Source organism: Cebidichthys violaceus, unplaced genomic scaffold, assembly GCF_023349555.1.
Source record: "Cebidichthys violaceus isolate CVI_PGR_0920_01 unplaced genomic scaffold, fCebVio1.0.p SCAF_1, whole genome shotgun sequence".
NCBI classification, from domain to species: domain Eukaryota; kingdom Metazoa; phylum Chordata; class Actinopteri; order Perciformes; family Stichaeidae; genus Cebidichthys; species Cebidichthys violaceus.
Window position 1 is genome coordinate 23,969,518 of NW_027176262.1, and position 17,059 is coordinate 23,986,576.

General features: G+C 43.4%; 2 protein-coding genes across 2 annotated transcripts; one reads left to right on the forward strand and one right to left on the reverse strand.

Annotated features, from left to right (window-relative positions):
• Positions 1 to 200: 200 nt before the first annotated feature.
• Positions 201 to 6,412, reverse strand: LOC137881007 (extracellular calcium-sensing receptor-like). Its single transcript, XM_068723098.1, has 10 exons — positions 6,300 to 6,412; positions 5,910 to 6,204; positions 5,581 to 5,667; positions 5,029 to 5,298; positions 4,247 to 4,462; positions 3,888 to 4,154; positions 3,338 to 3,562; positions 3,107 to 3,230; positions 2,064 to 2,960; positions 201 to 502 (listed from the first exon to the last, which is right to left on the reverse strand). Exons 1-10 carry the CDS (start codon positions 6,410 to 6,412, stop codon positions 201 to 203), a joined length of 2,796 nt encoding a protein of 931 aa, XP_068579199.1.
• Positions 6,413 to 11,505: 5,093 nt separating this feature from the next.
• On the forward strand, positions 11,506 to 14,987 carry LOC137881792 (extracellular calcium-sensing receptor-like). The gene is made up of 7 exons (XM_068724228.1): positions 11,506 to 11,766; positions 11,862 to 12,151; positions 12,396 to 12,691; positions 12,838 to 13,043; positions 13,181 to 13,402; positions 13,883 to 14,006; positions 14,083 to 14,987. The coding sequence occupies exons 1-7, from the start codon at positions 11,506 to 11,508 to the stop codon at positions 14,985 to 14,987; spliced, it is 2,304 nt and encodes a 767-aa protein (XP_068580329.1).
• The last annotated feature ends 2,072 nt before the right edge of the window (positions 14,988 to 17,059 follow it).

Sequence of the window (17,059 nt, forward strand, 5' to 3'; positions counted from 1 at the left end):
GCCCCCCCTTATGAAATTAGACAAAACTCTTGATTTCTCCATGGAAATGACCATTAACAACAAGTGTTTATAGTGCATTTGTTTCCAAAATAACAAAGACAAAATGTCCAATAAGTTTGATTAGGATATTTTATTGATACACCGAGTTGAAACAAGAAAAGGCAAAAATGAGACATCCAAAATGATTAGCCCACTGGCCATTAATAGTCAATAGTGTACCCTTTCTGAGCCACAACTGATAACAACCTCTTAGAGTAGTTCTTTACTAGGTTGGCACAGGTCTCCTGAGAGATTTTGGCCCATTCTTCCAGCTGGTCCAAATTGCGTGGTTTCCGAGCATGGACATTCACTTTGAGCACCCGCCACAGATTCTCAATAGGATTGAGGTCTGGGCTCTGTGCGGGCCACTCCAGGACCTTGGTTTTGGTATCCTTCTGGAAGTGTTGGACCAATTTTGATGTATGCTTTGGGTCATTGTCTTGTTGGAAGACCCAGCGACGACCTAAGGATAGACTGCGAGCAGATTTCTGCATATTATCCCTCAAAACATCAACATAATTTTCTTTTTTCATGATGCCATGCACCCGAACAAGGCTCCCTGTGCCTGAGGCTGCAAAACAGCCCCACAGCATGATGCTCCCACCACCATGTTTAACTGTGGGAACAGTGTTCTTAGGGTTGAAGGCTTCTGCCTTTCTTCGCCAAACATAAGCAACATCCATGTGCCCAAAAGGTTCCAGTTTAGTCTCATCAGACCAAAGCACAGACTTCCAAAACTCATCTTTACCTTTCAAATGTTCACAAGCAAACCTAAGTCTGGCTGTGATATGCCGCTCTTTGAGTAAAGGGGCTCTTCTGGGACGATGGCCCTGAAGCCCACCACGATGGAGAGACCTCACAACTGAGTTCCTTGAAACATCAACTCCAGAAGAGGCCAGGTCAGCAACAATCAATGATGAGTAAAAGCAGTCCCTCTCAATAATGTGTTCCAGTGCCCTGTTCCTTGGAGTCTTTTTATGCTGATTGAATGCTCAGGTGTTGTTAGGAAGCTAATTGACTGCACAGGTGTGGCTTGAAAGCTGATTGGTTAATTAGGTGTGTTTGACAGCAGAAATTCACATGGGGGGGGGGTAATATTATTGACCACCCTGTTTTTCACTATATTTGATATAAAGCAAGCCTAAAAATGTATTTTATATTCCAAAATTTACAAAAAGCTACTAAATAGCACTGGTGAATGTTTGATCATATCAAGTTTTATCAATGCTGCAAAACATTGGGGAGAATTTTAGGAAAATGTTCCATAATTCCTGGGGGCCTAATAATTTTGGCCTCAACTTTACATTGGCATTGTCTGACCAAAAAGCAAGAAAGCATCTTATTTAGGCGGTATTTCAGAAAAACAAAAACAAAAGAACATTTCTCACAAAATGACTGGCAAAACCAACAATAAGGACACTTTGATAGCCTCTGGCATAATGTAAATGTACAGTATGTGCAATTACAATAATGATGCTTGAAATCAGTCTTTCAATCAGATCTTATTTTCCATGCTGGCTTAATTAGAACATCGAATAATAGTTGGCCATTGCATGGTCGTCATTTCCAGAACTGACAGCGGCTTTGTCTTCAAAAATTCTGTTTCAACTGTCTTCTGTTTTTTCCTCATGAGCAGAACAGCATATAGAAAATGAAGGTGGTACTGCAACTGATGATGTGTTTGATCCAGGATTATGTTATTTTTAATGATGACGGACACATTTGACACTGCTGCATCTATACATACGAACATCCAATTTCCCAACAGCCTTTTCAATTGGATTTTTGGTAGTAATTTGTTAAATGTATCCATTTTTGCTAATTAAAGTGCTCGGAGGGTATGGATATGTAGTTATTTCAGTTTTTGTCAATTTACTGATATAAGACTAGACCAGGCATCATACAAAAACGACAATAATAATGTAAGATTCAAATTTTTTTTGTATTTATTAATTATGTATTGCTTCTAGTTGTGTTTGTTGAATGCAAAATACAGAGCGGATAGGATTATTTCATACATTCACCTCGCCCCATGATTGCTTTCTTTGTGTTCCTCTCTGGTCTCAGCAGGATTATATAACATTTGGGTCCAAACAGTGCTAATAAGAGACCAAAACTGGAGGCCAAGATGGCAAAAACCTCCACTGCATCTGCATATTTGCCTGGAGAGTTGACATAAGTGGGGACAAAGGCCACCCACACAGCACAGAAGATCAGCATGCTGAAAGTGATGAGCTTGGCCTCATTGAAGTTGTCTGGAAGATTCCTTGCCAGAAATGCTAACATGAAGCTGAGGACAGCCAGTAAGCCAATATAGCCCAGTAACACTGCAAAACCAACGGTGGACCCAACTACACACTCATACACTATCTTGTCGTTGTGGTATTGAATGTTTTTATGGGGAGCTGGTGAGGCAGAGACAATCCAAGCAGTGCAGATTGCTGCCTGAATAGAAGTAAGAACCATAACTGTCCCTCTCTGCTGCACAGCACCAAACCACTTTAGACTGCCTCCAACTCCTGGTTTGGAGGCCTTGAACACAGCCAGAACCACCATGGTTTTTACCAGAATACATGACACACAAAGCACAAAGCTGATCCCAAATGCTGCATGTCTCAGCTGGCATGTCCACAGCCTGGGACGGCCGATAAACAGCAGTGAACACAGGAAACATAATTTAAGTGACACCAAGAGCAAGAAACTAAGTTCTGAATTGTTGGCGCGTACTATAGGTGTACTGCGATGATAGGTGAAGATTCCCAGGACAACAGCACAGATGAATGTTCCCAACAATGAGGTTGTTGTCAGACAGATACCCAGAGGCTCATAGTAGGAGAGAAAATCAGTTTTCTTAGGAAAACAGTGGTCACGCTGGGCATTGGACCAGAAGTCCTCTGGACAACTGGTGCACTCCATGGAGTCTGTATGAAAACACGGTAACAGAGCATCAAGGACATTGTCTCTCCCAGCTGTGAACGCTGACGTTGCATGTATAGGCAATAAGGCCAAGATTCACAAAAACAAATTCATTTTCAATAATTTAACATGTTATTATAATGATACCGGCCTGTGTCATTGCTGAACTTTCCCTCAGAGCACGGTACACAGTCGAAACAGCAAGAAGGCTGCCCCTTCTTTCTGGCCATGCGGGTACCTGGAGGACAACTCTCACTGCACACCGACAGGGGTGACTGATAGGATTGTAAGAGTTTTATCACAGTTATTCTACTACTGTTTGATTCTGTTATTGTGTGTCAGCACTACGGTGAAGTAAAAAGGTACAATAAAAAGGTGTAACCTGTTTGGAGTCAGAGTTCCAGAAGATTTTGTCTTCATCAAGTGTGAGTTCTTCACCTTTGGCTGACTCTTTAACCACACCCACATTCTGAATTTGAGTTCTTCCGTCAGGGAGCCACAGCCAGTTCATCACATCATATATTGGTAAGGCATCACCATTCTCATCAAATGACACTTGATCACCAAATGATGTGGTGAAGTTGACCTTTTCCAGGTAATGCATAAGCTATAAATGGGGTACAATTTAAATAAAGAAGGGGAGACTCAAATACAAATACACTGCTGTTGATTGTGCATATGCTTTCAGATGCTCTGTGTGATAGATTGTGGATTTCGTCATGCAAGCTTTCAAATATAGTGCAATATAAGCTCTCTATATTTGATCAACCACTTTTGCCATTGAAGAAATAAAGGGAATGTTATCTTGCAACTTCTAGGAACATTTTGTCTTCTGCTCAAAGACAATCAGGAGGGTCAAAGTGGCCTGCTAATGACACAGTTAATACGTTCTTCTTTCCACAGAACAGCTTGAGTGTAAACTGATATCCCACCTGCCATGGCTCCAATGTTTGCAAAGTGGCACAGCTGTTCCCACTGAAAGGCCCTCTCCCTGGCTCGCACTGCAGCGTGTCATCAAGAGCATACGCCAGGGCGTACACCGCCTTGTAAATGTTGTACTCAACCCTGAGATCAGAAACATCCAACAACTCAGCGCCCACACTCTCTAGATCTTCCTGTCCAGTGCATAACTCTCCACCAGCCTCCATCCAATCTGCTGGAGGTGGTGCAAATCTACACTGAAATGTGTATTCCCACAACTGCATGACCTGAAATGTATTTAAAACAGAGTCTTAACAGAAATTACATTATTATTGTAATTACAGATCTGATTGTAAGGTTACAATCTTACCACGCTATGTCCATTATTATTACTACTATTACTTATATGCATGTCAGGACGTATTCTTAGTAGAAAATCCCTGAGGCCTGGTATTTTTCCTCGGCGGATGGCGATGCCCAGTGTGCCACTCAAGTATGGCATAAAGTGTGGGGTGTGGAGCGCAGCAGCTGCTGACCAGGCTTCACTGGCCATCCACTGAAGGCCTGTCACATTCTCCCTCACCACCTGTGTATTTAATTCAATCACATTCATTTATTTTCATACAACTAATTGAATTAGTAAAGAAATGAACACGTTCTCTCCCCCACCTCGTTAAATACTTGGTCATTGGCTCTAAGCTTTAAACTGTGAAACTCTTGGTACCCCTCTGTCAGGGACAGAATGTCAGTTTGTGGTTGAAATGATCTTGACCGACTAACAACTCGTGACTACCAAGTGATTAACGACTCATGTGACTAGCGAGTGCCCAATGAGTTACTTGACTCACTCACTTGGGTCACGGGACTGACGTGAAACAACAAGTCGACGTTGACTTTTTGTTTCACACAGGATACAGTCAGCGGTCTCCTTGGTAAAGGTTCTGCATTTGTTTGACCCAGTGGACTATCGCTCACTTTATACTAGTTGCTTTGAGCGTCTAATATTGAAGCGGATCGGTTTACATTAGAGTTAGTTGAAAGTTTGGTTCATGGCATACAGAAGCTAAAGGTTGCCTCGATGCATCAGTATCAGGTGCAGAGGGGTACTGACCAACGTGTTGGGGGTGAGACCAGGTTGAGAAGATAAGATACCTCTTCCATGAGTTCAACCATGTTGCTCTGATGCGCAAACACAATGACCACACGAGCTGTTGATTTCTTCATTATTTCCACAATCCTCTTTAGTTCAGTGGGGTGTTCACCCCAGGGCAAAACCTCTGAGTAAGCTAGACACCCTCCACCAGACTGAGCCAAGTCTGATTGGAAGGTTCGGGCAACATGGAGTCCATAGTCATCATCACTGACCAGCAGACCAGCCCAAGTCCAGCCAAAGCGTTTCAGAATCTTAATCATAGCACGCACCTTTATGAACAGAGAGCGGGGGGGGGGATTAATGCAGGGTTTTGAATGATCATTCAGAGGAAACATACCCATTCAGGTCGCACAATAAAACTACAGTTAGTTGATCTAATTACACTCTTTTTCCTAATTAATACAGTTTCCTCAATGAAGGATAAAGCAAATACAGTACTTTAATTTACAATATACAAAATGTGCATTTAAATTGGCAGAACATGTTTTAAAGCTCAATACACTTCATCTGAAACATATTTTGCATTTGTTATTTCTAGACCAGAGTTTCACCTGGAAAGCATCACTTGGGATCGTTCTGAAGAAGGATGGAAACCTGCGCCTGTTACTCAGACAGGAGCATGTGGCAAAGTAACTCACCTACAAAGAAACATATAGTATGCACGCAGGTTTTACTTCTGATGCAAGTTAGCAGAAGCATGCAGACAATGTCACGCATTTAACGATTCCTAAATCTAGGGTCTAAATGAAGATTATCCCTTCTTACCAAATAAAGGCTTGTTGGAGAAGCTGGAGCTGAGAATTAATGTACATCTCTAAATACATTCAAATATGGCATATCAAAAGCTCAGCTACAGCAAGACTGAAGAAGGTGAACTTACGATGGGCAAATTGAATAAACCTATCATGTCAGAGGTGGCGATAGAAACTGTTGAGATGGAATCACCCACAATCCCCAGGACTGGAGGGGTCCCCAAACATTTCTCCTGAAGCAGAAACTGCTCCTCTTGACCACTGGCCAGCAACAATGCAGCACTGAATCCAATCACAAGTGTGGCACAGTTGTCATAAAGACTGTATCCCACAGTCACATTAGGTAGAAGATGGGAGTTTCTGTTGATCTCATCAATGGCGAAGGCCATGGTCATGGCATGCCTGAATCCTGCAGTGTCAAAGCTAATACATAAAATGTCACGGTTAACGGCTAAAAAGCAATTCATTATTTGTAATTACCAACGCATTTTTTTCTGCAATACGAGTGTGAAACTTACCCTTGGCAGCAGAGCTGATTTGGTTCTGAGGTGAACGACTCAGGCTCAGGTAAAACAGAGGTGTAGTGGACCTCAAACAGCCCACCCAAAACCACATCACCGGGCTTGTGCATCCCATTGAGATAAAATTGTCTCCTTAATTTACAAGATGAGAAAAGAGAGGAAGAGAACACAATCAACATCAGGTAGACGTACAAGAACAAAAATGGGTCCAGAAATGTCCCCATATCTGCCCTCCTCACTGTCTGAGCTTTATGAACAACTATTTACTTTTATATGCAGGTCTATGTCATCCCCCTTGGTGTTTCTGGTCATAGTTTGACACCACCCATCAGGGCACAGGCGTGGAGGCAGGACTCAACTCATATCAAACCAGCTCTACAAATATGGAATATTGTGATAACATCATTTATGTGATGCATTGTCTGTTTATCACTTTCATTTTTGAGTTCTTATTTATTTTGTGCTATTGGAGCTCATGTTGAATATTTTGTATTGTTTTTCTTTACCTCAAACACACATCAAGGGGTAAAAGATAAACAAGAACAAAGCAATATAAGATCATTTTTACATACATTAACTAATGTCACTGTGGAGATCAACTGAACTTAAAGGTCTAAACATAAAGTTCCAGATGCTGTAATATTGATTACAGTAACCCAGTGAGCAGTACAATAGTAAAGGAAGGTAGATGAACCGTGCTGCATTTTGGGTAATTCCTGCAAGGTGTTTTAAGAACTAATCGCTATTGTGCTGGCTTTTGATAGCTATGGTTTACAGGAAAACACATTCCACCAGGAGCAAGGTCACTTCATGGGACCTGTTAAGGGGCATTTCTGTAAATTGAAATTGCTTCGCAGCAAGTTGGGCATCCTGACACGATTATTTCTTTTTAGACCTAGGATATGACGGCGCCTTCACACGACTGAAGAAAGAGGCCTTCCGGGATATGTTATCCCGGAGGACTCCTGAGGCAGTTGCAAGGTACCGACAGACCCGAAGGGCTACAGCCGCTGCCGTGAAGGAGGTAAAGCAGCGGGTGTGGGAGGAGTTCGGAGTAGCCATGGAGAAGGACTTTTGGTCGGCACCAAGGTGTTTCTGGAAAACCATCCGGAACCTCAGGAGGGGGAAACGGAGAAACATCCAAGCTGTATACAGTAAGGATGGGACTCTGTTGACTTCAACTGAGGGGGTAATCGGGCGGTGGAAAAAGCACTTTGAGGAACTCCTGAATCCGACTAATACGCCCTCTATTGTAGAGGCGAGCTGGAGGCTGATGGGGGAGCATCATCAATTTCCCTGGTGGAAGTCACTGAGGTAGTCAAACAACTCCACAGTGGCAAAGCCCCAGGGATTGATGAGATCCGTTCAGAAATGCTGAAGGCACTGGGTGTGGAGGGGCTGTCTTGGATGACACGTCTCTTCAACATTGTGTGGAGGTCTGGGACGGTGCCTAGAGGAGTGGCAGACCGGGGTGGTGGTTCCCCTGTCCAAAAAGGGGGACCAGAGGGTGTGTGCCAATTACATCGGTATCACACTACTCAGCCTCCCTGGTAAAGTCTACTCCAAGGTGCTGGAAAGGAGGGTTCGGCCGATAGTCGAACCTCGGATTGAAGAGGAACAATGCGGATTCCGTCCTGGCCGTGGAACAACGGACCAGCTCTTCACTCTCGCAAGGATCCTGGAGGGGGCTTGGGAATACGCCCATCCAGTCTACGTGTGTTTTGTGGACCTGGAGAAGGCGTATGACCGGGTCCCCCGAGAGATACTGCGGGAGGTGCTGCGGGAGTATGGGGTGAGGGGGCCACTTCTGGGGGCCATCCAATCCCTGTACGCCCAAAGCGAGAGCTGTGTCCGGGTCCTCGGCAGTAAGTCGGACTCATTTCCGGTGAGAGTTGGCCTCCACCAGGGCTGCGCTTTGTCACCAATCCTGTTTGTGGTATTCATGGACAGGATATCGAGTTGTGGGGAGGAGTGTTTACAGTTTGGTGGGCTGAGGATTGCATCGCTGCTGTTTGCAGATGATGTGGTCCTGATGTCTTCATCGGGCTGTGACCTCAGAACCAAATCAGCTCCGCTGCCAAGGGTAAGTTTCACACTCGTATTGCAGAAAAAAATGCGTTGGTAATTATAAATAATGAATTGCTTTTTAGTCGTTAACCGTGACCGTTAACCGAGTCATCCGTGAGGGACTCGGAGTAGAGTCGCTGCTCCTTTGCGTGGAAAGGAGCCAGTTGAGGTGGTTCGGGCATCTGGTAAGGATGCCACCTGGGCGCCTCCCTAGGGAGGTGTTCCAGGCACGACCAGCTGGGAGGAGACCCCGAGGGAGTCCCAGGACCAGGTGGAGGGACTATATCTCCAAACTGGCCTGGGAGACGCCTCGGGATCCCCCAGTCAGAGCTGGCTGATGTGGCCCGGGAAAGGGAAGTTTGGGGTCCCCTGCTGGAGCTGTTGCCCCCGCGACCCGATCCCGGATAAACGGTTGAAGATGAGATGAGAGAGAGAAGTTGGGCATCCTGACACAATTATTTGTTTTTAGACCTAGGATGTGACGGCGCCTTCACTAGGATTCAGTCTTTAGTGTGGGTTCTTCATAGCCATGTATAATCCCATGAACAGGGTTCGTGGTGTTCGCCTTTTTGGGTTGAAGCATGATGGGCTTCGGAGCATGCAATTAGGGATTGGACTATATCTCAGAAAGAGTAAAGATAAATCAAAAGGTAAGTGAGTAAAATACTGGTGCCAGGCCATGTGGGATAAAAGTATGTTATATGTTATGTCAACATGACGGTAGTACAACTATCCACAGAATCAGATAGTAGAACACTTGTTTCTGTCAAAAGTGATGAGCTTGGCCTCATTGAAGTTGTCTGGAAGATTTCTTGCCAGAAATGCTCACATGAAGCTGAGGACAGCCAATAAGCCAATATAGCCCAGTAACACTGCAAAACCAACGGTGGACCCAACTACACACTCATACACTATCTTGTCGTTGTGGTATTGAGTGTTTTTATGGGGAGCTGGTGAGGCAGAGACAATCCAAGCAGTGCAGATTGCTGCCTGAATAGAAGTAAGAACCATAACTGTCCCTCTCTGCTGCACAGCACCAAACCACTTTAGACTGCCTCCAACTCCTGGCTTGGAGGCCTTGAGCACAGCCAGAACCACCATGGTTTTTACCAGAATACATGACACAAAGCACAAAGCTGATCCCAAATGCTACATGTCTCAGTTGGCATGTCCACAGCCTGGGACGGCCGATAAACAGCAGTGAACACAGGAAACATAATTTAAGTGACACCAAGAGCAAGAAACTAAGTTCTGATTTGTTGGCGCCCCTGTGCCCACCTATAGTCTGTTCAGTGTCTGTGCTGTTTCTTACAGCTGCACTGTGTTCTCACCATTTATTGGCACAAAATAGTTCTATTATCCTTCCTGGAAGGAGACAGACACTCTGTCCTGCAAAGCGCAGGAGCCTCTGTACAAAGGGTCACGCAGATGCAAATCCCAGGAGCAGCACATGTCTGGTTTACGACTTCCAACACACAGCGAGGGCTCATAAACGTGTTGCTTACTGATTGGTTAGGCACTAGTGTGAAAGGTCACTCATTGACTCCCTGATGTTTTTCAGGACTTTTTTCAGGTCTATTTCCAGTGTTGATACCACAAGCAGTCAAGCACTAAATAATCCCTGCACATGGTTATGTTGTGTGATTTTCATGATAAATACAAGTAACTTTTTTTGATTTTTGTTAGTTTTGATGTGTTTGCTACCATTATGATTCATGTTACTGTATGTTAGGATGCTTTTAGAATGCTGTTATGAGGTGTGCTTTACATTTTATCAGGCACATCCATTTGAACTAACCACAGAGTTGTAGATCATCTGTGAACATGTTCAATTCACTGTCATATATTCCCTCAGTCTTAATAAAATGTCCACTAGGTGGTAGTAGCAGAGTGAGCCAAAAAATGACAGCACGGTATACCTGGGTGGATCCTTGAGTTTGGGAATTCACATGCAAAACAGATTATCTCAAGAGATGTTTCGTTGTTGCTCAGTTGCTCAGTTAATCCATTACCAAAACTACAAACAGATTTGATTTTGTCTGGGTGCATGCATGCAAGCATTTAAGCATTGAAAAATACAATAAAGCACATAATACATTTAAATGGAAGAGTACTGAAAGAAAATGTTGTATTGCTAATTAAAAAAATACACAACATATACAATGTTTCAGGACACCTCTGGCTTGTCAGGGCCAGTTCTGCTTTGATGGATTTAGATTAGGATTTAGTATCATCAATAAAAACTGTATGCCTTTTGTATGGCTTAGTTTATCAAACAGACCCAGCCACAGTTCTTGTTCAAATTCAGATATACCATGTCATGCTAAATATTCAGTGCCTTCTCAACAACTTGGAGTAAAGACTGTAATCTGTCAGAGCGAGGTTTGTTTTAAAATGCAGTCATCCATTAACTGTTAAATGCTGATTTTTTGCAGTTTGGTCAAATTAAAGAGCAGTTATATTGAAATAAAGGGAACAATAAATATTTGAATCACTGGGTAAGAGCATCCTCTCTCTGACGTACAGTAAGCTGACGTACAATAAAAGGAGGGAAGCTTCAATCTGAAAATCTATATTAAACTGTGAAAATACAGTATGCCCACATGAGGACAGTTGAGGGGTGGAGATGGCAGCTCTCTTTATTGGTCTGATCCTGTCGTTGGGTTTGTGTGAGCTGAACTCAGCTCTTGCCTTCAATGGTTCTGGGGATGGTGTGAAACAAAGGGCTGGGCTTACAGAGGAGAGGACTGGTGTTGGGGTCAGCACTGAGGCTTCATTGGTTAAATGCAAGCTCCAGGGTACCACTCGTCTACCTGCATTCTCAATGGATGGTGACTACGTTATTGGTGGTGTTTTCTCCATACATAACTACATGCATACAGTGAAGCATAACTACACCACCATGCCTGAGCCAATAAGATGCTCAGGGAGGTTAGTAAGAGGGAGATGTGGGGGCTAAGAGGATGTTACGCAGTGCAGCCATCTCTTCTTGTCCATAGCTTTGAATTGTAATTCTCCTAAATTATGTATTTCTATTTTCCTCATCATATGTAAGCCATATTTTAAACAGTGATACAAGTGTGTGTGTGTGTGTGTGTGCAGCATTGATGCCCGTGAACTGCGCTTTTTACGCGCAATGATCTTCGCCATCGAGGAGATTAACAACAGCATGGAGCTGCTGACGGGCATTAAACTCGGTTATCAGATCTATGACTCGTGTGCCGCTGTGCCTGTGGCGGTGCATGTGGCATTCCAGCTATCAAGCGGCCTGGACCCAGTGTTTTACAAAGGTGACAATTGCTCACAATCTGGTACGGTGATGGCCATTGTTGGTGAGTCTGGGTCCACGCCATCCATCAGCATGTCGCGCATCATCGGGCCCTTTAACATTCCTCAAGTAAATATTTTTCATTTCTGCAAACTATGTGTTAAATAGACCAGTGCTATTTTTTGGCCGTCCTGTTAAACAATTACACTGTTGTATTAATTCAGGTGAGCCACTTTGCCACTTGTGCATGCCTGTCCGATAAGCAGCAGTACCCGAGTTTCTTCAGAACAATCCCCAGTGATCAGTTCCAGGCTGACGCAATGGCCAAACTGGTAAAACACTTTGGTTGGACTTGGATAGGTGCCATCCGATCGGATTCGGATTATGGAAACAATGGCATGGCGTCTTTCCTGGACGCAGCGCACAAAGAGGGGATCTGTGTGGAATACTCTGAATCTTTCTATCGGACCCACCCACGTAGAAGGATCCAGAAAGTAGCTGACATTATCCGCAGGTTTCTACGTTCACTGATTATGTGCTTTTGTTCCCTGTGCTCATACTGACCTTCTGCACACAAATCCACATCAACAATGAAGGGCCTAATACTGATGTTGTTATAGAAGTGGAGCAATACTGCACATTAACACACTAAAAAATAAAGTATGTCATATGTGTTTGTGTTAATTATCCTGATATATAATTTTAAAAGTTATTTTGTTTATATTGGTATAATACAATGCAGTGTAATTTCTCTCCAGGTCGACAGCTGTGGTTGTTGTGGCATTTGCATCTCCTGGAGACTTGAGGATTCTGCTGGAGGAGCTGTCACTCAAGCCCTCTCCACCTCGCCAGTGGATAGGCAGTGAGTCCTGGGTAACTGACCCAGACATGCTGAGGTTCAGCTTCTGTGCTGGAACAATTGGATTTGGCATTGAGCAATCTGTCATCCCTGGTCTGAGAGACTTCCTGCTGGATCTCTCTCCCTCTAAAGTGGCTGCCTCTCCAGTGCTTACTGAGTTCTGGGAGGATGAATTCAACTGCAGGCTGGGACAAAGTGAGAAAGTTTGGCTGATCTTTAACATAACTGACTCACAGATGGGTCTTTGTCTGACTTGTGTTTTTTTATTCAGTCAGTTGATTCAATGAAACTAAACAAGAACATTATACATACAACATCTTCCTGTCTTTGTGTGTTTTTAGGATCAGCCACAGAAAAAAATGCGTGCGATGGAACTGAAGACATAGAGATGATCCAGAGCCCGTACACTGACACATCTCAGCTCCGAATCACTAACATGGTGTACAAGGCTGTTTATGCAATAGCACATGCCATTCATAATGCAATGTGTCAGGAAACACACTCTATAACTCAATGTGACAAATTCACCAGCATAGAGTCCAAACAGGTGAGTCAAAAAAATTACATGAACAATCCCAATGTCCTTTTTTTCTATACTGTACTGTTTCCTACATGAAATATTCCTTTTAGTTTACATTGTTTTTTTTCTCGCCCTCACCGTCTTCCATTACTTCATCCTCACAGGTTCTCACTCAGTTGAAGAAAGTTAAGTTTTCCCAAAATGGTTATGATGTGTCATTTGATGCCAACGGGGATCCTGTGGCCACATATGAGCTGGTTAATTGGCAAACAACTGAGACTGGCTACATTGAGTTGGTGACAGTAGGGCACTATGATGCTTCACTGCCGGTGGGCCAGGAATTCCATATCAATAGGAACCTCACCTGGGTGGAGGGTGGCACACAAGTAGGGAGCCCAAAATGAATATTGTAACATGTTCCAATTTAAAATTAGGTGATAAGTGTTCTTGGTCCCTGTTCCTCCAGTCCATACTGGCTGTGAAGAGATCTGTTCTAAAGTTACAGCATTTTCAGTCTCACATCACACGTAATAGTTTCAACAAAAGAGTTCCCTTGCTGAGTTGCGCAGAAGAATAATAATACAAAATGTGACTTTGTCCAAAAACACAAACTTTGAAAGATAACCACTTGCTTTGTCCAAGCCAGACTGCTGAAGCCTCATTTTGGCTTTAGTTGAACTTTAGAACACATATTTTACACAACTGTGCTTTTTCTCCACCAGTAGCTTCAATGACAAAACACATGTACACAATACACATATTGACATGCAAGTATTGTTTTTAGACAGATCTGAACCTATCCTTTAATCCTTGGCGCTTCGAAGCAAACCTGAACATATGTGAATTTGTTTGTGTCTATGTGCCAGGTGCCTGTGTCAGTGTGCTCTGATAGCTGTCCTCCAGGAACCCGTAAAGTGCTGCAGAAAGGAAAACCCATCTGCTGTTATGATTGTATACCGTGTCCTGAGGGAGAGATTAGCAATGCTACAGGTATTGTTTTTCCTACTGCATATCTACTGGACAACATCAAATATCGACAACTAAAAGACATTTTTGTTTTTTTCAGATTCCCCTGATTGTTTCCATTGCTCCAAGGAATTTTGGCCTAATGCAAAGAGAGACACTTGTCTCCCCAAGCCTGTAGAGTATCTTTCCTTCAATGAGGCCCTAGGAATCATCCTGGCTGCATTCTCAGTTGGTGGTGCCTGTCTTACCATTATAACAGCGGCTGTGTTCCATCGCCACAGGACTTCCCCGATTGTCAGGGCCAACAACTCTGAGCTGAGCTTCCTGCTGCTTTTCTCTCTGACTCTCTGTTTCTTATGTTCATTAACTTTCATTGGAGCACCCTCTGAGTGGTCCTGCATGCTGCGCCACACAGCTTTTGGAATCACCTTCGTCCTCTGTATGTCTTGTGTTCTTGGAAAAACAATAGTAGTGTTAATGGCATTCAAAGCCACTCTCCCAGGTCGTAATGTCATGAAATGGTTTGGTCCGCCACAGCAAAGAATGACTGTGGTGTCTTTCACATTCATTCAAGTTGTAATATGTACTCTTTGGTTGGTTCTTAGTCCTCCTTTTCCAAAGAAAAACCTAACCACATACAAGGAGAGAATCATCCTGGAGTGTGCATTAGGCTCAGCCATTGGGTTCTGGGCTGTGCTCGGGTACATCGGCCTGCTGGCTGTCTTTTGCTTTGTGTTAGCTGTCCTAGCCCGGAAACTCCCTGATAATTTTAACGAAGCCAAGCTTATAACCTTCAGCATGCTGATATTCTGTGCAGTCTGGGTCACCTTTATCCCAGCATATGTCAGCTCTCCTGGTAAATTTACTGTGGCTGTGGAGATATTTGCCATTCTGGCCTCAAGTTTTGGACTCATATTGTGTATATTTGCTCCAAAGTGTTTCATCATATTGTTTAAGCCAGAGAAAAACACCAAGAAACATTTAATGAACAAAAGCCAATTCTAAAAAAATCTGACTTTTTGAAAAAACAAAGATGGCAGTTGAAGGGACTTTTAATAAAAATACATAAACCACAGAGGGCAAACAGGGATAATTTGTCTCACATGTGTACTCTTGGCTAGAAATAAACCAATGTCCAGTTGGTACAGTTTAACATAAATGCTCACTGGTATAATGTAAATAGCAGCACTGTCCAAATTCATTCTGTTTCAATTCATCAAATTGAGAATCTAATCATGCCAGTTAAGCTCTCACTCAAACATGTTGACACAGTCAAAGAACTGTTCAACACACCTTATTATCATCACCTGCAGCTTACTTATGTGCACTTCATACATTAATACTCCAATATGTGATCAATGTCAGAACTGGATGTATACAATCAGCCTGTGTTTTAGGTAAGGATACAATAAAACACAACACTAGATTATGCTCCAATAGCAACATTCAGTGTGAAGTTCATGATAAAACATTCAATTTTCACTTTGTTTAAATGTTTACATTTTAAGTTTTTATACATTGTACAAATGTTTTAATCATTGTAATGTTGTTTTGTGAAAATCCTTTAAAATGATTTTTTTCTTATTTTACAAATATTTTATCAAGTTCTGAAAATATAGAAGAAAGTGAATAAATAAAGTAAAAAATAATAATATAAATGTGTGTTACTTTCTCTTTTACAAACTCAGTGCTACTTTAATAATATGTATTTCACTAACAAGGCCCACGGCAATAACGGTATGAGTTTCGAAGTTTATTGCATGATGGAGTGATTCGATTTTGGAAGCTGAAGGGGTAGAGGGATGAAGGTATATAGGGTAGGAGTCAAGGGATGAAGGGATGTAGGGTATGGGTCGAGGGATGAAGGGATGTAGGGTAGGGGTTGAGGGATGTAGGGTATGGGTCAAGGGATGTAGGGTAGGGGTCGAGGGATGAAGGGATGTAGGGTAGGGGTCGAGGGATGAAGCGATGTAGGGTAGGGGTATAGGGATGAAGGGATGTAGGGTCGGGGAAGAGGGAAGAGGGATGAAGGGATGTAAGGAAGAAAATGAAGAGGTTGTAGAAGGGTGGTTAGGTGAGCGATGGGTTGGTGTCCGATGGCTGGCGGGAACTGAGGGAATGGAGACGTAGAATGTGGGCCGTCTCTTTGGAAGCTCTGGTGGTGCAGAGTCCCTTGTTGTTCCTGTAATCCTGCAAGAGAGAGAAAAAATAGAAAGACAAAAATGGGGTTGAGGGGGGGGGGGGGGGGATTTGAAAGCAGAGATGAAGAGGAAATGAACGGGTTCATTGTGCTTAAATACTTTGTGCACAGGAACTGAGCCGTGTTCTGGGCGTGGTCCTTGTTCCTGCGCTACGTTTGTAAAACTAAATTTCACTAACATGACCCACGGCAATAACAGTAGGAGTTTCGAGATTTATTGCATGATTTATTGATTAGATTTTGGAAGCTGAAGGGGTATAGGGATGAAGGGATGCAGGCTAGGGGTTGAGGGATGTAGGGTAGGGGTTGAGGGATGAAGGGATGTAGGGTAGGGTTCGAGGGATGAAGGGATATAGGGTAGGGTCAAGGGATTAAGGGATGTAGGGTAGGGGTCGAGGGATTAAGGGATGTAGGGTAGGGGTCGGGGGATGAAGGGATGTAGGGTAGGGGTCGAGGGATGAAAGGGTCGAGGTAGAGGGATGAAGGGGTCGTGGTAGAGGGATGAAGGCGTTGAGGTAGAGTGAGGAAGGGGTCAAGGTAGAGGGATGAAGGGATATAAGGAAGAAAACAAGGAGGTTGTAGAAGTGAGGTTAGGCAAGCGATGGGGGACCGTTGGTGTCCGATGGCTGGCGGGAACTGGGGGAATGGAGACGTAGAGTGGGGGCCATCTCTTTGGAAGCTCTGGTGGTGCAGAGTCCCCTGATGTTCCTGTAATCCTGCAAGAGAGAGAGAAAATAGATAGACAAAAAGCCATTTGTTAGGATTAACTGTAATATGAGCTAAAACACAGGAAAAAGGTGTAAGGGTATAGAGATAATTACGACATTCAGTGTTTACAATGATAACTTTAAAAGAACAGAAAAGATACATGGATACT